Source organism: Mytilus galloprovincialis, chromosome 12 (genome assembly GCF_965363235.1).
Source record: "Mytilus galloprovincialis chromosome 12, xbMytGall1.hap1.1, whole genome shotgun sequence".
In the NCBI taxonomy this organism is placed as follows: domain Eukaryota; kingdom Metazoa; phylum Mollusca; class Bivalvia; order Mytilida; family Mytilidae; genus Mytilus; species Mytilus galloprovincialis.
Window position 1 is genome coordinate 80,730,608 of NC_134849.1, and position 21,497 is coordinate 80,752,104.

Consider the following 21,497-nt stretch of genomic DNA (forward strand, 5'->3'; position numbering starts at 1 on the left):
ACTCAAGGATCTACAGTTTTAATCTGACCGATACTCAAGGATCTACAGTTTTAATCTGACCGATACTCAAGGATCTACAGTTTTAATCTGACCGATACTCAAGGATCTACAGTTTTAATCTGACCGATACTCAAGGATCTACAGTTTTAATCTGACCGATACTCAAGGATCTACAGTTTTAATCTGACCGATACTCAAGGATCTACAGTTTTAATCTGACCGATACTCAAGGATCTACAGTTTTAATCTGACCGATACTCAAGGATCTACAGTTTTAATCTGACCGATACTCAAGGATCTACAGTTTTAATCTGACCGATACTCAAGGATCTACAGTTTTAATCTGACAGATACTCAAGGATCTATAGTTTTAATCTGACAGATACTCAATGATCTATAGAATCTGACAGATACTCAAGGATCTATAGTTTTAATCTGACCGATACTCAAGGATCTATAGTTTTAATCTGACCGATACTCAATGATCTATAGTTTTAATCTGACAGATACTCAAGGATCTATAGTTTTAATCTGACAGATACTCAAGGATCTATAGAATCTGACAGATACTCAAGGATCTATAGTTTTAATCTGACCGATACTCAAGGATCTATAGTTTTAATCTGACCGATACTCAATGATCTATAGTTTTAATCTGACAGATACTCAAGGATCTATAGTTTTAATCTGACAGATACTCAAGGATCTATAGTTTTAATCTGACAGATACTCAAGGATCTATAGTTTTAATCTGACAGATACTCAAGGATCTACAGTTTTAATCTGACAGATACTCAAGGATCTACAGTTTTAATCTGACCGATACTCAAGGATCTATAGTTTTAATCTGACCGATACTCAAGGATCTATAGTTTTAATCTGACCGATACTCAAGGATCTATAGTTTTAATCTGACCGATACTCAAGGATCTATAGTTTTAATCTGACCGATACTCAAGGATCTACAGTTTTAATCTGACCGATACTCAAGGATCTACAGTTTTAATCTGACCGATACTCAAGGATCTACAGTTTTAATCTGACAGATACTCAAGGATCTATAGTTTTAATCTGACAGATACTCAAGGATCTATAGTTTTAATCTGACAGATACTCAATGATCTACAGTTTTAATCTGACAGATACTCAAGGATCTATAGTTTTAATCTGACAGATACTTAAGGATCTATAGTTTTAATCTGACAGATACTCAAGGATCTATAGTTTTAATCTGACAGATACTCAATGATCTATAGTTTTAATCTGACAGATACTCAAGGATCTATAGTTTTAATCTGACAGATACTCAAGGATCTATAGTTTTAATCTGACAGATACTCAATGATCTATAGTTTTCGTGCTTTGTATTATTTGCAAGCATGTAAAGGTCAAATAATCAAAGGTTTATGTAATTCTGCAATCTAATTTTAAATTAATATTAATGGGTATTTAAGCTATAAACAGTTATTACCTACTACCTGATTTAAACCAGATAACATAATACAATATATAATGATGAATTAGAGACACATAGTATCAGATAACATAATACAATATATAATGATGAATCAGAGACACATCCTACCAGATAACATAATACAATATATAATGATGAATCAGAGACACATCGTACCAGATAACATAATACAATATATAATGATGAATTAGAGACACATCGTACCAGATAACATAATACAATATATAATGATGAATCAGAGACACATCCTACCAGATAACATAATACAATATATAATGATGAATCAGAGACACATCGTACCAGATAACATAATACAATATATAATGATGAATCAGAGACACATCGTATCAGATAACATAATACAATATATAATGATGAATTAGAGACACATCGTATCAGATAACATAATACAATATATAATGATGAATTAGAGACACATAGTATCAGATAACATAATACAATATATAATGATGAATCAGAGACACATCCTACCAGATAACATAATACAATATATAATGATGAATCAGAGACACATCGTACCAGATAACATAATACAATATATAATGATGAATCAGAGACACATCGTACCAGATAACATAATACAATATATAATGATGAATCAGAGACACATCGTATCAGATAACATAATACAATATATAATGATGAATCAGATACACATAGTATCAGATGACATAATACAATATATAATGATGAATCAGAGACACATCGTATCACACATCGTATCAGATAACATAATACAATATATAATGATGAATCAGAGACACATCGTATCAGATAACATAATACAATATATAATGATGAATCAGAGACACATCGTATCAGATAACATAATACAATATATAATGATGAATTAGAGACACATCGTATCAGATAACATAATACAATATATAATGATGAATCAGAGACACATCGTATCAGATAACATAATACAATATATAATGATGAATTAGAGACACATCGTATCAGATAACATAATACAATATATAATGATGAATTAGAGACACATAGTATCAGATAACATAATACAATATATAATGATGAATCAGAGACACATAGTATCAGATAACATAATACAATATATAATGATGAATCAGAGACACATCGTACCAGATAACATAATACAATATATAATGATGAATCAGAGACACATCGTACCAGATAACATATAATACAATATATAATGATGAATTAGAGACACATCGTATCAGATAACATAATACAATATATAATGATGAATTAGAGACACATCGTACCAGATAACATAATACAATATATAATGATGAATCAGAGACACATCGTACCAGATAACATAATACAATATATAATGATGAATTAGAGACACATAGTATCAGATAACATAATACAATATATAATGATGAATCATAGTATCAGATATTGGCAACAACAGTAAATTTAGAGAAGGGGAAACATAGTGAAATCTTCAGGGCCGCATCATCTCACAAAAACTTTGTCTAGCAGACAAGTTTATTAAATTACCAGTATATGACTTAATTCAAGATGGATTACCTGACCAAACCTGACTGTGTGACTTGTATCTCTTAAATCATATGACTTAATTCAAGATGGATTACCTGACCAAACCTGACTGTGTGACTTGTATCTCTTAAATCATATGACTTAATTCAAGATGGATTACCTGACCAAACCTGACTGTGTGACTTGTATCTCTTAAATCATATGACTTAATTCAAGATGGATTACCTGACCAAACCTGACTGTGTGACTTGTATCTCTTAAATCATATGACTTAATTCAAGATGGATTACCTGACCAAACCTGACTGTGTGACTTGTATCTCTTAAATCATATGACTTAATTCAAGATGGATTACCTGACCAAACCTGACTGTGTGACTTGTATCATTACAAATAACATACTGGCTGTAAACCATTCTATCTTCACTAGGCTTAGTTATCTGAAAATATAATAAATTGCTTAAAGCAAATAATATAAGTTATTTCTACAATTTCCCCACCCCCAAAAAACTGTGTCCCTGATTTTAAAATATTCTAATTATCAAACTTTTCAGTGGTTCTGATTGATGGAAACCTTTAACTAAGTAAACTCTGTAATTAATAATGTATTTTATTAAATCTTGTGTACAAATGAGATGCATATCTCTTGCTCCTCAATAAATTAGGTACAAAATAAGAACTGAAATATACCTTTAATATCGCTATTTGTCTGCCATTACTGGCCATCACACAGGTTCCTGTAAAATTTGACATCATAATACAAAGCATCTGATGCCACAACGGAAAAGTGATTGATGTATGACGTCAATAGTTCAAGAGGAACAGATTCTTGGGTCAGCCGGGAATAGCGATAAGGTGTATAAATAAGGTCTCAAACAAATATTCTCAGTTAACTTTGCAGCCTGAAGATTTGCATTTACAAAATATTTATCCAACTTAAGTACCATACCTGGGAAAATGAGTTGACAGCACAGTGAATGGTATGAACAGTCCCCTGTCCTACACTTAGTGACAAAGGTCCAACATTAAAGTTACTCTCTAAGGCTGGTGGCTGAAAAGGGGAAAACATATTTATAGCTTATGTTACATTTTGATGAACAGATTAAAAATGGTATAACTATCTTGTTCACATTTGGAAAAGGTATAGCTGCTTTAAATGTAACTACAATGTGATATAAAATACGACTTAAACTTCCAAAAAACAGGAGGGTTGACATGTATTATAAAAAACACTCTTACTTAACTTTTTTTGTTTCCTTGCGTGTGTAATGATTGTTTACACTACTGATATTCCTCATTTTAAATATCAGTGGTATATATATACAGTAGCATACATATAATAAGTTGCTAAACTACTACAAATCTCCTCAATTTACCTTTTTTTTTTTAAATTTGTTCTCATAGATTCTAAATTTTCATTTACTTTTTAGTTGCTTATAGTGCTAAATGATTTTGATTGCTTTCATTCATTTTATGTGTGGTTATGTGTTACTGATAATATATATGAATGCTTTGAGTGCCTTGCATGTATATCATATTCATTCTTTGTCTGTATGTGTTACTGATAATATATATAAATGCTTTGAGTGCCTTGCATGTATATCTTATTCATTCTTTGTCTGTATGTGTTACTGATAATATATATGAATGCTTTGAGTGCCTTGCATGTATATCTTATTCATTCTTTGTCTGTATGTGTTACTGATAATATATATGAATGCTTTGAGTGCCTTGCATGTATATCTTATTCATTCTTTGTCTGTATGTGTTACTGATAATATATATGAATGCTTTGAGTGCCTTGCATGTATGTCTTATTCATTCTTTGTCTGTATGTGTTACTGATAATATATATGAATGCTTTGAGTGCCTTGCATGTATATCTTATTCATTCTTTGTCTGTATGTGTTACTGATAATATATATGAATGCTTTGAGTGCCTTGCATGTATATCATATTCATTCTTTGTCTGTATGTGTTACTGATAATATATATGAATGCTTTGAGTGCCTTGCATGTATGTCTTATTCATTCTTTGTCTGTATGTGTTACTGATAATATATATGAATGCTTTGAGTGCCTTGCATGTATGTCTTATTCATTCTTTGTCTGTATGTGTTACTGATAATATATATGAATGCTTTGAGTGCCTTGCATGTATATCATATTCATTCTTTGTCTGTATGTGTTACTGATAATATATATGAATGCTTTGAGTGCCTTGCATGTATGTCTTATTCATTCTTTGTCTGTATGTGTTACTGATAATATATATGAATGCTTTGAGTGCCTTGCATGTATATCTTATTCATTCTTTGTCTGTATGTGTTACTGATAATATATATGAATGCTTTGAGTGCCTTGCATGTATGTCTTATTCATTCTTTGTCTGTATGTGTTACTGATAATATATATGAATGCTTTGAGTGCCTTGCATGTATGTCTTATTCATTCTTTGTCTGTATGTGTTACTGATAATATATATGAATGCTTTGAGTGCCTTGCATGTATGTCTTATTCATTCTTTGTCTGTATGTGTTACTGATAATATATATGAATGCTTTGAGTGCCTTGCATGTATGTCTTATTCATTCTTTGTCTGTATGTGTTACTGATAATATATATGAATGCTTTGAGTGCCTTGCATGTATATCTTATTCATTCTTTGTCTGTATGTGTTACTGATAATATATATCGTCGCTGTTATGCAAAAACCTCGTATCTCAATTTTTTGCGGAAATCTTTTTATCGAAGATTTAGAATTAAATATGTATGTTCCACTGTATGCGAGAATATCTGATCTTCTAACCAATCATTAACCCGAATTCTGACATGTGACGAAAAAGTGTAGTCGGATTGGTTGGAAATTTTGTTGTGCGAAAATATCGTATCTCAAAAGAAAAACACTTTGCACGGCAGCTGACATTATCACAGGTACAGTTTTATCAATTTTAGGTTCTCAAAGCTAATATATTAGCTTAAAAATAATGAAAATACAATATAGGTGCAGAAATATTTGCTCGTCTTGGTAATTGACTGGTTAGAAGATCAGATATTTTCGCATACAGCGGAACATACATATTAAATTCTAAATAATCGATAAAAAGATTTCAGTTTTTACTGCCTGGTGTAAAATTATCAAAACCTTAGATACGAGGTTTTTGCATAACAGCGACGATATGAATGCTTTGAGTGCCTTGCATGTATATCATATTCATTCTTTGTCTGTATGTGTTACTGATAATATATATGAATGCTTTGAGTGCCTTGCATGTATGTCTTATTCATTCTTTGTCTGTATGTGTTACTGATAATATATATGAATGCTTTGAGTGCCTTGCATGTATATCATATTCATTCTTTGTCTGTATGTGTTACTGATAATATATATGAATGCTTTGAGTGCCTTGCATGTATATCTTATTCATTCTTTGTCTGTATGTGTTACTGATAATATATATGAATGCTTTGAGTGCCTTGCATGTATGTCTTATTCATTCTTTGTCTGTATGTGTTACTGATAATATATATGAATGCTTTGAGTGCCTTGCATGTATGTCTTATTCATTCTTTGTCTGTATGTGTTACTGATAATATATATGAATGCTTTGAGTGCCTTGCATGTATGTCTTATTCATTCTTTGTCTGTATGTGTTACTGATAATATATATGAATGCTTTGAGTGCCTTGCATGTATATCATATTCATTCTTTGTCTGTATGTGTTACTGATAATATATATGAATGCTTTGAGTGCCTTGCATGTATGTCTTATTCATTCTTTGTCTGTATGTGTTACTGATAATATATATGAATGCTTTGAGTGCCTTGCATGTATGTCTTATTCATTCTTTGTCTGTATGTGTTACTGATAATATATATGAATGCTTTGAGTGCCTTGCATGTATATCTTATTCATTCTTTGTCTGTATGTGTTACTGATAATATATATGAATGCTTTGAGTGCCTTGCATGTATGTCTTATTCATTCTTTGTCTGTATGTGTTACTGATAATATATATGAATGCTTTGAGTGCCTTGCATGTATGTCTTATTCATTCTTTGTCTGTATGTGTTTGTAATTTATATTAGGCGAAAAGCTCTAAAGAGCTTATGCTTGTATCATGTGTATGTTTATACCATGCCAAATCAAAATAAAGTTTTCTTATCTTACCTTCAGATGTTGTAGAAAGTTGACGTCACAGTAAACATCAGTTAGAGGTATCACCGGGTGGACTGTTAAATGTTTCATTTCTACCACACTCAAACCTACATTACTGCTGACCTATAAATAGAAATGATGTAACACAATGCTAAAGTGCGTTTGTTTTTTCTACACTGGCGAGAAGTATAGGAGGAGTGCTGAGATCTCAAAAAACATGTTTAATCCAGCAACATTTTTGTGCCTGTCCTAAGTCAGGAGCCTCTGGATTTTGTTAGTCTTGTATGATTTTTAACTTTAGTTTCTTGTGTATAATTTGGAGTTTAGTATGTCCATTATCACTGAACTAGTATACATATGTGTTTAGGGGCTAGTTGAAGGACACTTCCAGGTGTGGGAGTTTCTCACTGTATTGAAGACCCCTTGGTACCCTTCGGTTGTAATCTGCTCTATGGTCGGGGTGTTGTCTCTTTGACACATTCCCCATTTCCATTTTCAATTTTATTGGTATAAATCAAAATCTAGGATTAATGAAGAGCTTTATATGTTGTTAAGATTTCAGGCCCTCACAATAAGAGAAGATTGATTATAGGGAGGGACTGAATTGTTCAGGTTAATAACCAATGAAGTAAAAATAAGGGTCAGTACCTGTGTACATATTCTAGCCAGATCTCCTACTAGTTGATGGCCTGTTATCATCAGGTTTTTCATTGTTACAACAGCAAACTCTTCGTCAACAATGGATGTGTCATCAAATATAAATGGCTTCAACTTCCCGGGTACATCTGAAACACATTGAAAACAAATATAATTTTTTCTTAACTATATACACTAGACTAAATAATTCACAAAAGAAACAAAAAAATAAAAATAAATATGATACTTTGGATTTATTTATTTTTGTTAGTATCAATTTTCAAGGATTGAGGAAAACTTGCAGTTTCGTGGATATTTGATTTCGTATCTCTGGCTGCAAAACCTATAGAAACTTTATAATTCGTTGAACATTTGAATTCATGGTTCAAGTAACCACGCAATCCACAAAAATTGGTACCAGATGAATAATAATGAATCCACACAACTAAAGACATTTACAGATGCTTGACTTATAATGTCAATGAATCCACACAACTAAAGACATTTACAGATGCTTGACTTATAATGTCTTGCAGCAGCTCTACATTGCACTGAAGGGACCTACAAATATTTATAGTACAATGTATAAACACAGAAATGCTTTTTTTAGCAGATTATCTCCCCCTTGATACATCTATCATTACAAAAGTCAACCACAAAAAATCAACCAATTAAACTGTAAGCAATGATGACACCAATGTACTTCAAAGTTTACAGCAAACTGGATAAATACAATATATCTATCAATACAGACAGGATGATGAAAACAATTATTTCTTTACAAAACAATCTGTTCGTATTCCTCTTCAATCTTGTTTTCAAAACCAAGTTTTATCAATAACTAATTATTTATTCTGGACTATAAAGGTATAACAAGTTCACAACCTTAACTTAGAATATATAAATACCTTGTCCCAAGTGTTGAGGATGATTCTGTAGTCTGACTTCTATAACAGGACAGGACAAACAGACCTGTGTGACTGGAACTAACGTGGAGATATAACAAGAGTCTACTCTCATGGCTGCAGCTAAAGATATCGGTAAGATGGCTAAAGTAGCTTCATCATTCTTATGTCTGGAATAAAAAAACAAACAAGGAAGTAAGACAGAGATATAACAAGAGTCTACTCTCATGGCTGCAGCTAAAGATATCGGTAAGATGACTAAAGTAGCTTCATCATTCTTATGTCTGGAATAAAAAAACAAACAAGGAAGTAAGACAGAGATATAACAAGAGTCTACTCTCGTGGCCTCAGCTAAAGATATCGGTAAGATGGCTAAAGTAGCTTCATCATTCTAATGTCTGGAATAAAAAAACAAACAAGGAAGTAAGACAGAGATATAACAAGAGTCTACTCTCGTGGCCGCAGCTAAAGATATCGGTAAGATGGCTAAAGTAGCTTCATCATTCTTATGTCTGGAATAAAAAAACAAACAAGGAAGTAAGACAGAGATATAACAAGAGTCTACTCTCGTGGCCTCAGCTAAAGATATCGGTAAGATGGCTAAAGTAGCTTCATCATTCTTATGTCTGGAATAAAAAAACAAACAAGGAAGTAAGACAGAGATATAACAAGAGTCTACTCTCGTGGCCGCAGCTAAAGATATCGGTAAGATGGCTAAAGTAGCTTCATCATTCTTATGTCTGGAATAAAAAAACAAACAAGGAAGTAAGACAGAGATATAACAAGAGTCTACTCTCGTGGCCTCAGCTAAAGATATCGGTAAGATGACTAAAGTAGCTTCATCATTCTTATGTTGGGAATAAAAAAACAAACAAGGAAGTAAGACAGAGATATAACAAGAGTCTACTCTCGTGGCCGCAGCTAAAGATATCGGTAAGATGACTAAAGTAGCTTCATCATTCTTATGTCTGGAATAAAAAAACAAACAAGGAAGTAAGACAGAGATATAACAAGAGTCTACTCTCGTGGCCGCAGCTAAAGATATCGGTAAGATGGCTAAAGTAGCTTCATCATTCTTATTTCTGGAATAAAAAAACAAACAAGGAAGTAAGACAGAGATATAACAAGAGTCTACTCTCGTGGCCTCAGCTAAAGATATCGGTAAGATGGCTAAAGTAGCTTCATCATTCTTATGTCTGGAATAAAAAAACAAACAAGGAAGTAAGACAGAGATATAACAAGAGTCTACTCTCGTGGCCTCAGCTAAAGATATCGGTAAGATGGCTAAAGTAGCTTCATCATTCTTATTTCTGGAATAAAAAAACAAACAAGGAAGTAAGACAGAGATATAACCATAGATGCCAACCCCCTTTTGACACAATCAGTAACAAACTATCAAATTTTCCGTATTTTTGAAAAGTTTTCAGTAATCATTCATAAACGTGCATTTACCAATAAAAATTACTGACGAGTGGTTGCAAAGTGATGTGCACTAAAATTTGTCGTTTAACATGTTGTCTGTAGTAGCATTCCATTCATTAATTGTTCAGATGTTCTCTACTCGTACATTTTCGTTTTGTCAAGGAGAAGAAGAGAAAGGGGGAAAGCTACTTCATACAATGCAAGTTTGCCTCTTCGGAAGTCAGTTAGTTACCCAACAATAGGTTGATAACTCCTGAGAAACCGGAAGCATTACATTGGCGTTTTCTAAATACCGGACCAGGACGGAAAAGTAATGATAAAAATCCGCGTTTTACAAAATTGAACGGCAATGATTGGGAATCCGTAACTATTCGACTTTGACCGTAATAGCGTAGTTTTAATCGCAAAATCGGAAAAACTACGGAAAAATCGTAATGGTTGGCATCTATGTATAACAAGAGTCTACTCTCGTGGCCGCAGCTAAAGATATCGGTAAGATGACTAAAGTAGCTTCATCATTCTTATGTTGGGAATAAAAAAACAACAATTGAACAGGAAGATCATGTGACAGGAATTAACCTGGAGTTGTTACAAAAAGCTCCTCTTATGGCTGTGCACAGCAAAAGATATTGGTAAGATGGCTAGAGTAGCTACTTCATTATTCATTCTAATGTCTGGAAATAAACCAAGATTGTGAGAGGTATGACACAGTTATGTCCCTTGGACCACAATAAACTTACTGTTGAGAGTTCTCTATAAATCCTTGATATACCACCACCCTCCAGAGGTATGACACAGTTATGTCCCTTGCATTATCAGCCTTGATTTCTGGGAAAAGTAATGATGTCTCCTCATTTTCAGATAACTCAAAATCAATATAGTTTACAAAGTTGTGCGTGGCTGGATCATAATACTGCAGACAACATGGTATCTAAAAATAACATTAAAAAGATGTTATAAGTTGAAAATAAAATTGTGAGCCTTTGTCAATACACCTCCCTCCATTTATATATATATCAGCCTTTACATTGGTCCCCTTTATCTTTATTTGGAACTTTCAATGGAGTTTGTGTAACTTATGAGTCAGATACATAATGTTGTTTTTATGTAAACTTGACAAGGGAGACAACTCTAGACAAGTACTTACTAGCTGTTCTTCATCATACTCCTCTGTCATCTGTTTAACAGGGACATTAAATGGTATTGGTGTAAACTTGACAAGGGAGACAACTCTAGACAAGTACTTACTAGCTGTTCTTCATCATACTCCTCTGTCATCTGTTTAACAGGGACATTAAATGGTATCGGTGTAAACTTGACATGGGAGACAACTCTAGGCTAGTACTTACTAGCTGTTCTTCATCATACTCCTCTGTCATCTGTTTAACAGGGACATTAAATGGTATTGGTGTAAACTTGACAAGGGAGACAACTCTAGACAAGTACTTACTAGCTGTTCTTCATCATACTCCTCTGTCATCTGTTTAACAGGGACATTAAATGGTATTGGTGTAAACTTGACATGGGAGACAACTCTAGACAAGTACTTACTAGCTGTTCTTCATCATACTCCTCTGTCATCTGTTTAACAGGGACATTAAATGGTATTGGTGTAAACTTGACATGGGAGACAACTCTAGACAAGTACTTACTAGCTGTTCTTCATCATACTCCTCTGTCATCTGTTTAACAGGGACATTAAATGGTATTGGTGTACAAACTTGACAAGGGAGACAACTCTAGACAAGTACTTACTAGCTGTTCTTCATCATACTCCTCTGTCATCTGTTTAACAGGGACATTAAATGGTATTGGTGTAAACTTGACAAGGGAGACAACTCTAGACAAGTACTTACTAGCTGTTCTTCATCATACTCCTCTGTCATCTGTTTAACAGGGACATTAAATGGTATTGGTGTAAACTTGACATGGGAGACAACTCTAGGCTAGTACTTACTAGCTGTTCTTCATCATACTCCTCTGTCATCTGTTTAACAGGGACATTAAATGGTATTGGTGTAAACTTGACATGGGAGACAACTCTAGACAAGTACTTACTAGCTGTTCTTCATCATACTCCTCTGTCATCTGTTTAACAGGGACATTAAATGGTATCGGTGTAAACTTGACATGGGAGACAACTCTAGGCTAGTACTTACTAGCTGTTCTTCATCATACTCCTCTGTCATCTGTTTAACAGGGACATTAAATGGTATTGGTGTAAACTTGACATGGGAGACAACTCTAGGCTAGTACTTACTAGCTGTTCTTCATCATACTCCTCTGTCATCTGTTTAACAGGGACATTAAATGGTATTGGTGTAAACTTGACAAGGGAGACAACTCTAGACAAGTACTTACTAGCTTTTCTTCATCATACTCCTCTGTCATCTGTTTAACAGGGACATTAAATGGTATTGGTGTAAACTTGACAAGGATGACAACTCTAGACAAGTACTTACTAGCTGTTCTTCATCATACTCCTCTGTCATCTGTTTAACAGGGACATTAAATGGTATTGGTGTAAACTTGACAAGGGAGACAACTCTAGGTTGATGGTAACACCAGGTCATGTGACTATTCCCATCTTTATCCCTGTTACAAAAGATTATCTCCCCTGGATCACACTTACTGGAGATTTCATCTGAAAATGTCAAGCATAAATGTTTAATTAAGTTGCAATTGCACAGTGATCTGGAAGGATTTTTCTCTATTGGCCTAGGGCCCCTCAAAAATAAATTCAATGGGCCATTTAAAAAAAATATGGGCCATGTTGTCAAATGAGTGGGCCATTTGCATGATTTTAATTGACTACAGTGAAAAAAAATTAATGGTGTATATTTCGCCAAAGAGGTGGTGGTACATTTTTTGTACTTATACACCTTACTGATTCTAAATAATATCATGGATATTGTTGCTGTGATTTTGTAATTTCAATTTCAAAGAATATAAAATGAGTTCTTCCAAACCAGACAATATTTAAGATAACCTTTATTTACAATGTTTAAACTAGTATTGTTGTCTTGTTCATGTTCATGTTTTTTTTACATTAAATTTTGGTCTTCATCGATACCATACTTATTCCAACGTTCCGTATTAGAGGACGTTTCTGGCATATCCTCTGCACTTCTTGTATTATTATTACTTCATCACAATGACAACAATAACAGTAGAGAGTATCATTAAATGATAGAACAAAACAACAATTTGTTGAAGGCATGTTTACAAAATGTCAAAACGAGCCAAAGACCAAAAAGTGACAAGGACAGTTAAGCGCCTTTTATGGAGACAAAAAATATATTCATAAAAAAGCTTTGGTTTTTTTTAATCAAAATAATAGCAAGCTAAACTTATTTAAAAGATTATAACTAGAGATAAATCTTGTCTGTACTAGCCAAATTTCACAAATTTAAAGTTATTTATGAAAAATCATACCATGAATGATGGTTAATTACGTTTTTTGGGTAATCAGTTGTACCGCATGGTTCTATTATTAACATATGAAAACATATGAAGGATCTGAAGGATCTCCCCTTGATGACCTTTGCATTGTTGTGATGTAAAAGTCCCTCACCGCTGTGCACTGGTCATGAGGAGAACACTGCAGAATAAGATACTATATTCCCTGTTCTAATTTTACTTTTTTTACTTTTTTGTTTCCGTATTAATAAACTTTATATCATATTCTTTTAATATTAAATCCGCCTAATTACACTCAATGCCTCTTACCATAATTATATCCTACATTGCTCATATTATCAATTTATTATTTATGTAATACTTATTGTGTATTTCACTAATGTTTATATAATCATTGTATTATGATGTTTTTGTATCTTGCCCGACAAGTGCCCATGATTGGTATAATAAAAATAATGTCTCATGTCATATGAAAACACCCGAGACGTCCCAAAAATATATAGGTGCTCCTATCATTGGAGGAACATTACACACATGGCGGCACGGAATACGATCGTTAATCCATGTTTATGATATTTAAACGTTTCGAAACGAAGTGAAAAATATCGTGCGCCACGTGGGCGCTTACATAAGTCATGCGCCATTTCTGGTCAATATGCGCTATAGGTGCAGGGCGCACGTCCTTCCCGATCACTGATTGCAGTCATTTAATGAATTGAAATAGAGATTACCAATAAATCTTTTTACAAATTGAGAACACAATTTAAAGTATAACCCAATTTACTACATTTTCATAAACTTGTATGAGTATGCTATGAGTATTTTCCTTAAATTATTTGTTGTTTATAATTGTATGTACATAAATCAGGTAATTTTTATTTTTTTTTTAATTGTTTTGGTCATATTAAGACATTTTATATCTTGCTATGAGGCATGGATTTTGCTCATTATTGATGTATATGGTGACCTTATGTTGCTGACTTTTGGGGTCTGGAGGAAAGCTGTCTCATAGGCAATCGTACAATATCTACTTATTTCTATATTCATAACTTTAATCATTGTCTGATTCGTATATAAATGAACATACCTTGGTCGATGACATAATTGAACTGGCCCTGTCTTAAATCATCTTGAGTTTGGTCTGTAGTAAATGATCTTGTACCAGTCTTCTTACTTTCTGTTTCCTCTGTATCAGGTTTATCTCCCTTAGATTTTTTCTAGAATTATATTTTGAACATTTTTATGCCAGACTGTGTTAACTGAATTTCTGTATAAGATTCTATAAAGTGTATTTTGTCTTGAAAAAATATTTCCTATTCTAGATGCAAATTTATTTTTGTGTACATTTTATCAAAAACCGCAAATTTCAATAAAAACATAAACCTTTACTCATAAACTATCAAAAAGCGAGTTTCTTTGGTATTCAATTAAGTTGAACTGTATGAGCTATCTTCCCCTCCCCCATAAAAGTATTCTATGAAGAGGGAGTTGGTAAACAATTAATGTGAAAGTTAATTACACATGACAGCATGCTCACATGAAACACAAAAATTAAGGAAGCCCTGATTCACAGTTCCTGAGAAACATTTGACTTGAATTTCATGGGATAGAAGAACAGATATAAACCAGAATACCTCTCTCTTTGGAATGGAGGTTTTCCTAAAAAAAAAATACTTACAGGAACAAGTGCAGCAAGCTCTTTCAAAATTTTATCAAAGCACATGATATGCTCTTGTCCAATCAAAACAGACAGCAGTCCGGTTGTCAGGGTAACAACTGATCTAGGTGTTGTGACATCTTGATCAATGTCACTGTAAAGCTGTATATCTGTTTCTATGGTAATACCAAACGGCTGGATCAATGTCCTTGATAGCTTCTCAAATGAAGTTTTCACTGTAGCATTCTTCAGGTGCATATTAATGTAAACTTCCATAGTTTTTCCTGAAAGTTTTTAATAGAAAAATTAAACTCAAGATGGATCAATGAAAATAACTGAATCCATATAGTAGTACAAAATTTGAATCTGAAGTAAAATGATGGCATGGCATTGGACAACAGTCAAGTAATTCATATACATTGTATAAAATTTTAAAACTTTTTAAATAAAATTCAAATTACAGAGTTTAAAAATATAGAATAGAAGTTATATGAAATAAGTGTACAGATAAAAAGAAATTGTTTGTATGTAAAATGTTAACTTTATGAGTTGCTGTGATATCAATGTTTATAAGATAACTTCTCGTGTCCTTTTCAATGGTTGCCTTTAGTTATTTATATAAGGCATTTTTTGTTGTTGTAGACAGTATATTGACCTCCAGATGTTCTTTGTGTTACTAGGTTGTTGAAGACAGTATATTGACCTCCAGATGTTTTTTGTGTTACTAGGTTGTTGTAGACAGTATATTGACCTCCAGATGTTCTTTGTGTTACTAGGTTGTTGTAGACAGTATATTGACCTCCAGATGTTCTTTGTGTTACTAGGTTGTTGTAGACAGTATATTGACCTCCAGATGTTTTTTGTGTTACTAGGTTGCTGTCTTAGTGACCTAAACCTCATGTCTATTTATTCTTATCAACAGTATAGGAAATAAGAACCAGCAAACTTAACAAAAATCTAATTTTTTATTAATCCATACCTATTTTATTATGATTAAAGTTAGTTTCTAATGACAACCAATCTAAACTCCCTGTAATCCCATGATTCTTGTCTCCTGTCTCCATAGCAACAACAACCTGGTCTGTATATAGGTCAAACTTGCTCACTTTTGATAATATTGCTGAAAAAAAGAATGCCTCTTTTTTTCAAATTTATATCAGTGAAATTATAATCACAAGAGTATTCATTGGCACCATTTTAAGGAAGGAAGGGCCACAACTCTTGAACAGAATTTCAAGTTGAAATGGTCAAAATCAAACTGAACCTTAAACTTGTCATCAGAAACACTCTATTAAAATTATTAAAGGTATTAGTTAAATTGTTCTCAAGTTATCACATTGGATGACATAAAGAACTATTTGTCAATTTATCAAGAACCATAACTCCTGTACAGCAAAAGGTAAATAATCAATATCTATTTAACCTTTTCCTTAACTGCTATCACATTATATCAATTTAATTTAAATCACTGGACGTTTATACACAACATAATCTGATTCAACTATACCTTGGAATGGATCAGGAGCTTGCTCTGTTGTTGTCTTCTCAGTTCTGGGTGGTCTCCCAGAGGATTTTGTCTGAGGGACAATCTCAGAGATGAAATGTTTAACATGGTCAATCTTATCCAGGCTGAAGTTCACCTTTAGTGGCCTGTCTAATCTTAGATGTATAATTGCTAGAAACAAAATATTATATCAATACTATTCATAATATACAAAGATATGCTAATATCACAATGTTTGTTTTTCTCTCCTTGATGTTTGTGGGTAACTTCATATCTATCCATGTGTTACCTTTATACTGTCCCTATGTTAAAAGAAAGTTGCATGTATAATTTTCCTCATTAAAATTTTAATTGTGAACAGTGAAATCTATTTTGATATTTTTCTGGTGTGAAAAACATTGCAATAATTGGACACAAGCTTTGGGGGAATAATAGTGTACATGAGGAAAGAGATTTTAGAGATGTTTTACTTTCAGTATATATACATGTATACATACGGTTAGAGTATGATAAACTTTGTGGCATTTCCTTATAAGAAATTACCTGGACCAAAGGTGTTTTTCCTTTAATAGAATTACCTGGACCGATTAGAAAGTCCTCTATTTTTAGTGTATATAGACTTGGTGGTATTCCTGTTTTTGGATGAGGTTTTCCGGGTCTGGTTTCAAACCAATACACATTGAAATCAGTTGTCTCTGGTATGGTCTTCATGTCTATATAAAACGAAAACTTTAGTCAAATCATACTTTACCTATTTTAAGGTCACAAATTGTACCTTGTTTACATATTGGTTTTTTAAATGGTTGTTTATCGACTATTGGCTCTTTAAATGGTTGTTCATCGTCTATATCATACACATTTTTTTGGCATATTGGTTAATTTTACTACAAATATAACTTACTGATAAATCATTGATATATATTTATACATATATAACATATATATATATCATATATATATATAACTGAAAAAAATTGCCCAAAACTATCAAATTTTGACAATATTTTAAATATTAAGCTATTTTGTTCCTGAAAATCTTGATGATATTACCGGTAATTTATAATATAAGTGATAAATTAGACCATTAATTTCTTACCTAAATGAGCTGACTGTAAAGACGACCCCTTGATAAGAACATCATAACAGGACATCTCAAACTTCTGTTGACTTTGATGACATGATAACACTGTATGTGGTTGTGAGATATAAACATACAAGAATGGATCAACAGACAGCTGGGTCGTATCCTCAAGGTCAGGCACATCTAGTTTTATAAACGTGTGCTTCCCTGATGGTGACCTTGTCAGATCTGGAGTCTCGGCTAACTTGACTTTATGTCTCTGATCTTTGTTGTGTTTATGTGTGTATGTTATCACTGATATTCTACTGGCTGTCAAAAGAATATCTAATGGTGTGATGACCTTTGACCTCATGTCTAAATCATGTGGTGTCATGACGACATCAGGATTCTTGTCCTTGACCTTTCTCCCCGTTATAGTGGATACATCACTCTCTATTCCACTGTCCGCCACTACAGTTTCTGATCCACTTCCTGATAAATCCACTCTGTCAACAGTCTCTTCAATAAGATCGTCTTCCCTTGTTTCTCTGAGTTTAGCCATTGTTTGTATAGTTATCTCCGACATTAACTTGACCTGGTTTGTACTGACATAAATGTCAAGATCATTGGTGAAGTTCATTTCTAAAGCATGTCCACAAACTAAAATCTGAAATACAAATCATGTCAAGTCAGAGTAAAAGAATGGCTCCTCCCTTTTAAAAAAAATAAATAAACATAAAATAAATTAAAAAAAATCTCCTCCTTTCAGTTGTAAGAGTTGAATAATGTTATCTAATTTATTCTCTTTCAATATATGATTTTCTATTTTTTTATATCCATGACACAGTTTTGGAATAAACAAGTATTTAAAAAGTACAAATCTGAATTTTTCTCTGTCTTTATGTTTTTTTCAATTAAAAATAATGTTAAAAATGTGTACCTTATGTAAATAATGGAGAAGGGATATAAAAAACGTAAAAAAGTCTTAATTTATCAAATTGTCCTCATTTATGACAATGCAATATTTTTAAAATGTACCTCTGAATTTAATTAGAATCTTTTGGGGTATTTTTACCTCTAATAAACCAATTACTATTCTGTGAATACGTTAGAAACTATGTCAACAGTAAATAAGGGCCACAACTCTATAAATCCTTAAGAGTCTGGTTAATATAGGGTAGTAATGATACTGTTAAATCATTGATAGTATACACACCTTTGAAATACTGCAGTCAGTGACACCTGGTGTCTGGTATACAATAGCAGGAGCAGCTACTATCTTAACATCAACACCAGTTACCAAGGGCAGTAACTCAATATCCTCCTTAGGTTTTCTGCAAATATCCAAATCATTTGTATGAAAATTCAAGTTGTGGTATATGGGAGATAACTCTTGCTTTCTTGCAATGCATATTGTTCAATAAATTGTAAAATTGTTAGAAAATTTATTATCTGAATTATTGTAGTATTCAAGTGAACAATCAAATATTTCATGGAAAAGAGATGTGTTATATAAGTCAACTACAGTATTACACAAAAATCCCAACAAAAGCCATCTATTGAACATATTATATCCTATAACAGACAGATTTGGATGAGTATTCATTATATTTCTATTCTGACCATTACTGGCATTATAATTGAATTTCAAGATTATATTTGTAATAATTACAGAAAATACATATATTGATATTTATTTTCTATGTAGTATATTTTAGGGTTGCATCTAACATGTCTAATCAATAAATAAGGTACATATAAAAGCAACCCAAGGACACAAAAATTCAATACATGTCTACCCATTGTACTTATAAGAAATAAGTGACATTATTATTGACCTGAAATGTTTGTCTGCAGTGTTCCATTCTAAAGCAGGTATCTGTACAGCAGGCTGGTTAACTAATCTCCCATCATGCTTCACTCTGTCCACAAAATCTTCCCAACTTCCTGTTCAATAAACAGTTTTCATGTATAACTTTTCTTTAAATTAGTTTGAATTTATATCATCCCTTGAATATTTTAATTCCGGAAAAGATTTTTTACTTTTCATTCTTTTTTCAGTTCACAACAAATCGGTTGGCTGGATACTACAAAGATTTAAGTTACTTTTTATCTGTTTTTGCTGGTAATCAACAATTTGTTTTGCTAAATCTTCACTTTAATTTTCTAATTTTTGGCTCAAAAACATTCTTGATGATGACTTATTAAAAAAAAAATTAAGAACATAATGGAACGTTTGTTAATTGTTGTGATTGTATAATCTTTATTAATTCTCATTTGTTTCTCCAATCTGAATCTGTTTATGATTTAAATCATCATCAAGACTATTGCATCAATAAGGCTTCATGATAACTACCTGTACTCATGGAGATGCCTTTAACATCTATCTGATATTGTCTATTCTCTATGGCTGACCCTGGTTGATGTGTCAGGTTAGCGTGAAGTGCTCTATGATATAGTTCCTTATCTGTTGGATGCCTGGGCAGTGGATTATCAGCCTGAGGTACGACAGACAGGGACTGGAAACATGCCATCAAGATATCCTGGTCTAACAAGTCAGACCCTGATAGACTGCTGTCAGCCTCTTGTTTATTAGAACTTTGGACCTTTGGTATGAGTAGTCTGACACTTGACATGTTGATGTAGATTAATGGTAAGTTACCAGCTGTCAGTATTGGTAATGACGGCTTTGGTGTATTAGACTTCAACACATATTCTGATTTCTTTCCTTTAATAGATTTAGATGATTTCCCTTGTGAAAGATTAAAACAATCCAGAATTGTGTTCACAGCAGGTGCTTGGAATATAAAATCAAATGGTTCAATAGTTAAACACACTTCACATATATACTTATGAAAATACAGGTCATGTGACTCAGAACCATCCGCTATACTTCCCATGTCCGCTAAATCATCGTTCAACTTCCTCATTTTCTTGGCCACATTTTTACACAGTGCTCTTGTGAAAGTGAAATTGAGAAAGCTATGAGTTACGTCCCTTGTTGTAGCTTCTCTAGAAGGGAAGTTAGAAAGAGTATGTTGGTCAGCTGACCACATTTTATTAGAGATTATGTGAATGTCATGTGGTATTTCCTTCTGGCAGGTCATTAGGATTCCTAGGTAAGAACCTTCATTCCATTGGTTGCTGTTAAAGAGACAAAAACCATTAATAAATGAATTTCATTATGATTTGTTTTTTTCATTTGATACATGGTTTTGGAGCTATAACATGCTCTTAATCAAATATATTGAAATATGGCTGAACTAGAGAAAGTAGTCATTCTAAACCATATTATGATCCTCTCTGATCCTGTTGTATGATAATTACATTTTAGACATTTACTACTTTATTCAAAAGAGGAATATTATCATTTGAAAAAAAACTTTAGAAATTAAACATTTATTTGAATTTAAATTTGGCATTATTATTCAATCTTAAATCTGTTACACATACAATGTACAAAGAATTCATTTTTTTTTTCATAGTCAGAATTTTGAAATTTTCAAAAGTATTCAAGAGAACTATATGTGATAATACAATTTTACCTTGTTTTACTTTTATTGTAGATATGAGCATTGCAAGACCCACATTTAACCTTGGCCTTGGTATAAACTTGTTCTACATCTAATGACAAGGTCAAATCATCAAAGGTTAAGGTCACTCTACTACCTAAAATATAATTAATATTCTAAAATATTATCTATAGGAGAATCTATAGGAAAATTTCCCCTCTCTCTG

General features: G+C 32.6%; 1 protein-coding gene across 1 annotated transcript in view; it reads right to left on the reverse strand.

The window, feature by feature from the left end:
* The window catches only part of LOC143053776 (intermembrane lipid transfer protein VPS13B-like), an 86,231-nt gene that overhangs the window by 33,656 nt on the left and 31,078 nt on the right, over window positions 1-21,497 (reverse strand). Inside the window, exons 19-36 of the mRNA XM_076226556.1 lie at window positions 21,305-21,428; window positions 20,116-20,903; window positions 19,598-19,706; window positions 18,976-19,093; window positions 17,796-18,426; window positions 17,278-17,412; window positions 16,703-16,870; window positions 16,175-16,315; window positions 15,217-15,479; window positions 14,626-14,755; window positions 12,519-12,762; window positions 11,266-11,374; window positions 10,859-11,049; window positions 8,700-8,866; window positions 7,804-7,940; window positions 7,168-7,278; window positions 3,944-4,045; window positions 3,351-3,434 (exon numbers count right to left, since the gene is read on the reverse strand). Coding sequence (XP_076082671.1) covers window positions 3,351-3,434; window positions 3,944-4,045; window positions 7,168-7,278; window positions 7,804-7,940; window positions 8,700-8,866; window positions 10,859-11,049; window positions 11,266-11,374; window positions 12,519-12,762; window positions 14,626-14,755; window positions 15,217-15,479; window positions 16,175-16,315; window positions 16,703-16,870; window positions 17,278-17,412; window positions 17,796-18,426; window positions 18,976-19,093; window positions 19,598-19,706; window positions 20,116-20,903; window positions 21,305-21,428 — 3,752 coding nt within the window. The remainder of the gene's footprint in view (window positions 1-3,350; window positions 3,435-3,943; window positions 4,046-7,167; window positions 7,279-7,803; window positions 7,941-8,699; window positions 8,867-10,858; window positions 11,050-11,265; window positions 11,375-12,518; window positions 12,763-14,625; window positions 14,756-15,216; window positions 15,480-16,174; window positions 16,316-16,702; window positions 16,871-17,277; window positions 17,413-17,795; window positions 18,427-18,975; window positions 19,094-19,597; window positions 19,707-20,115; window positions 20,904-21,304; window positions 21,429-21,497) is intronic.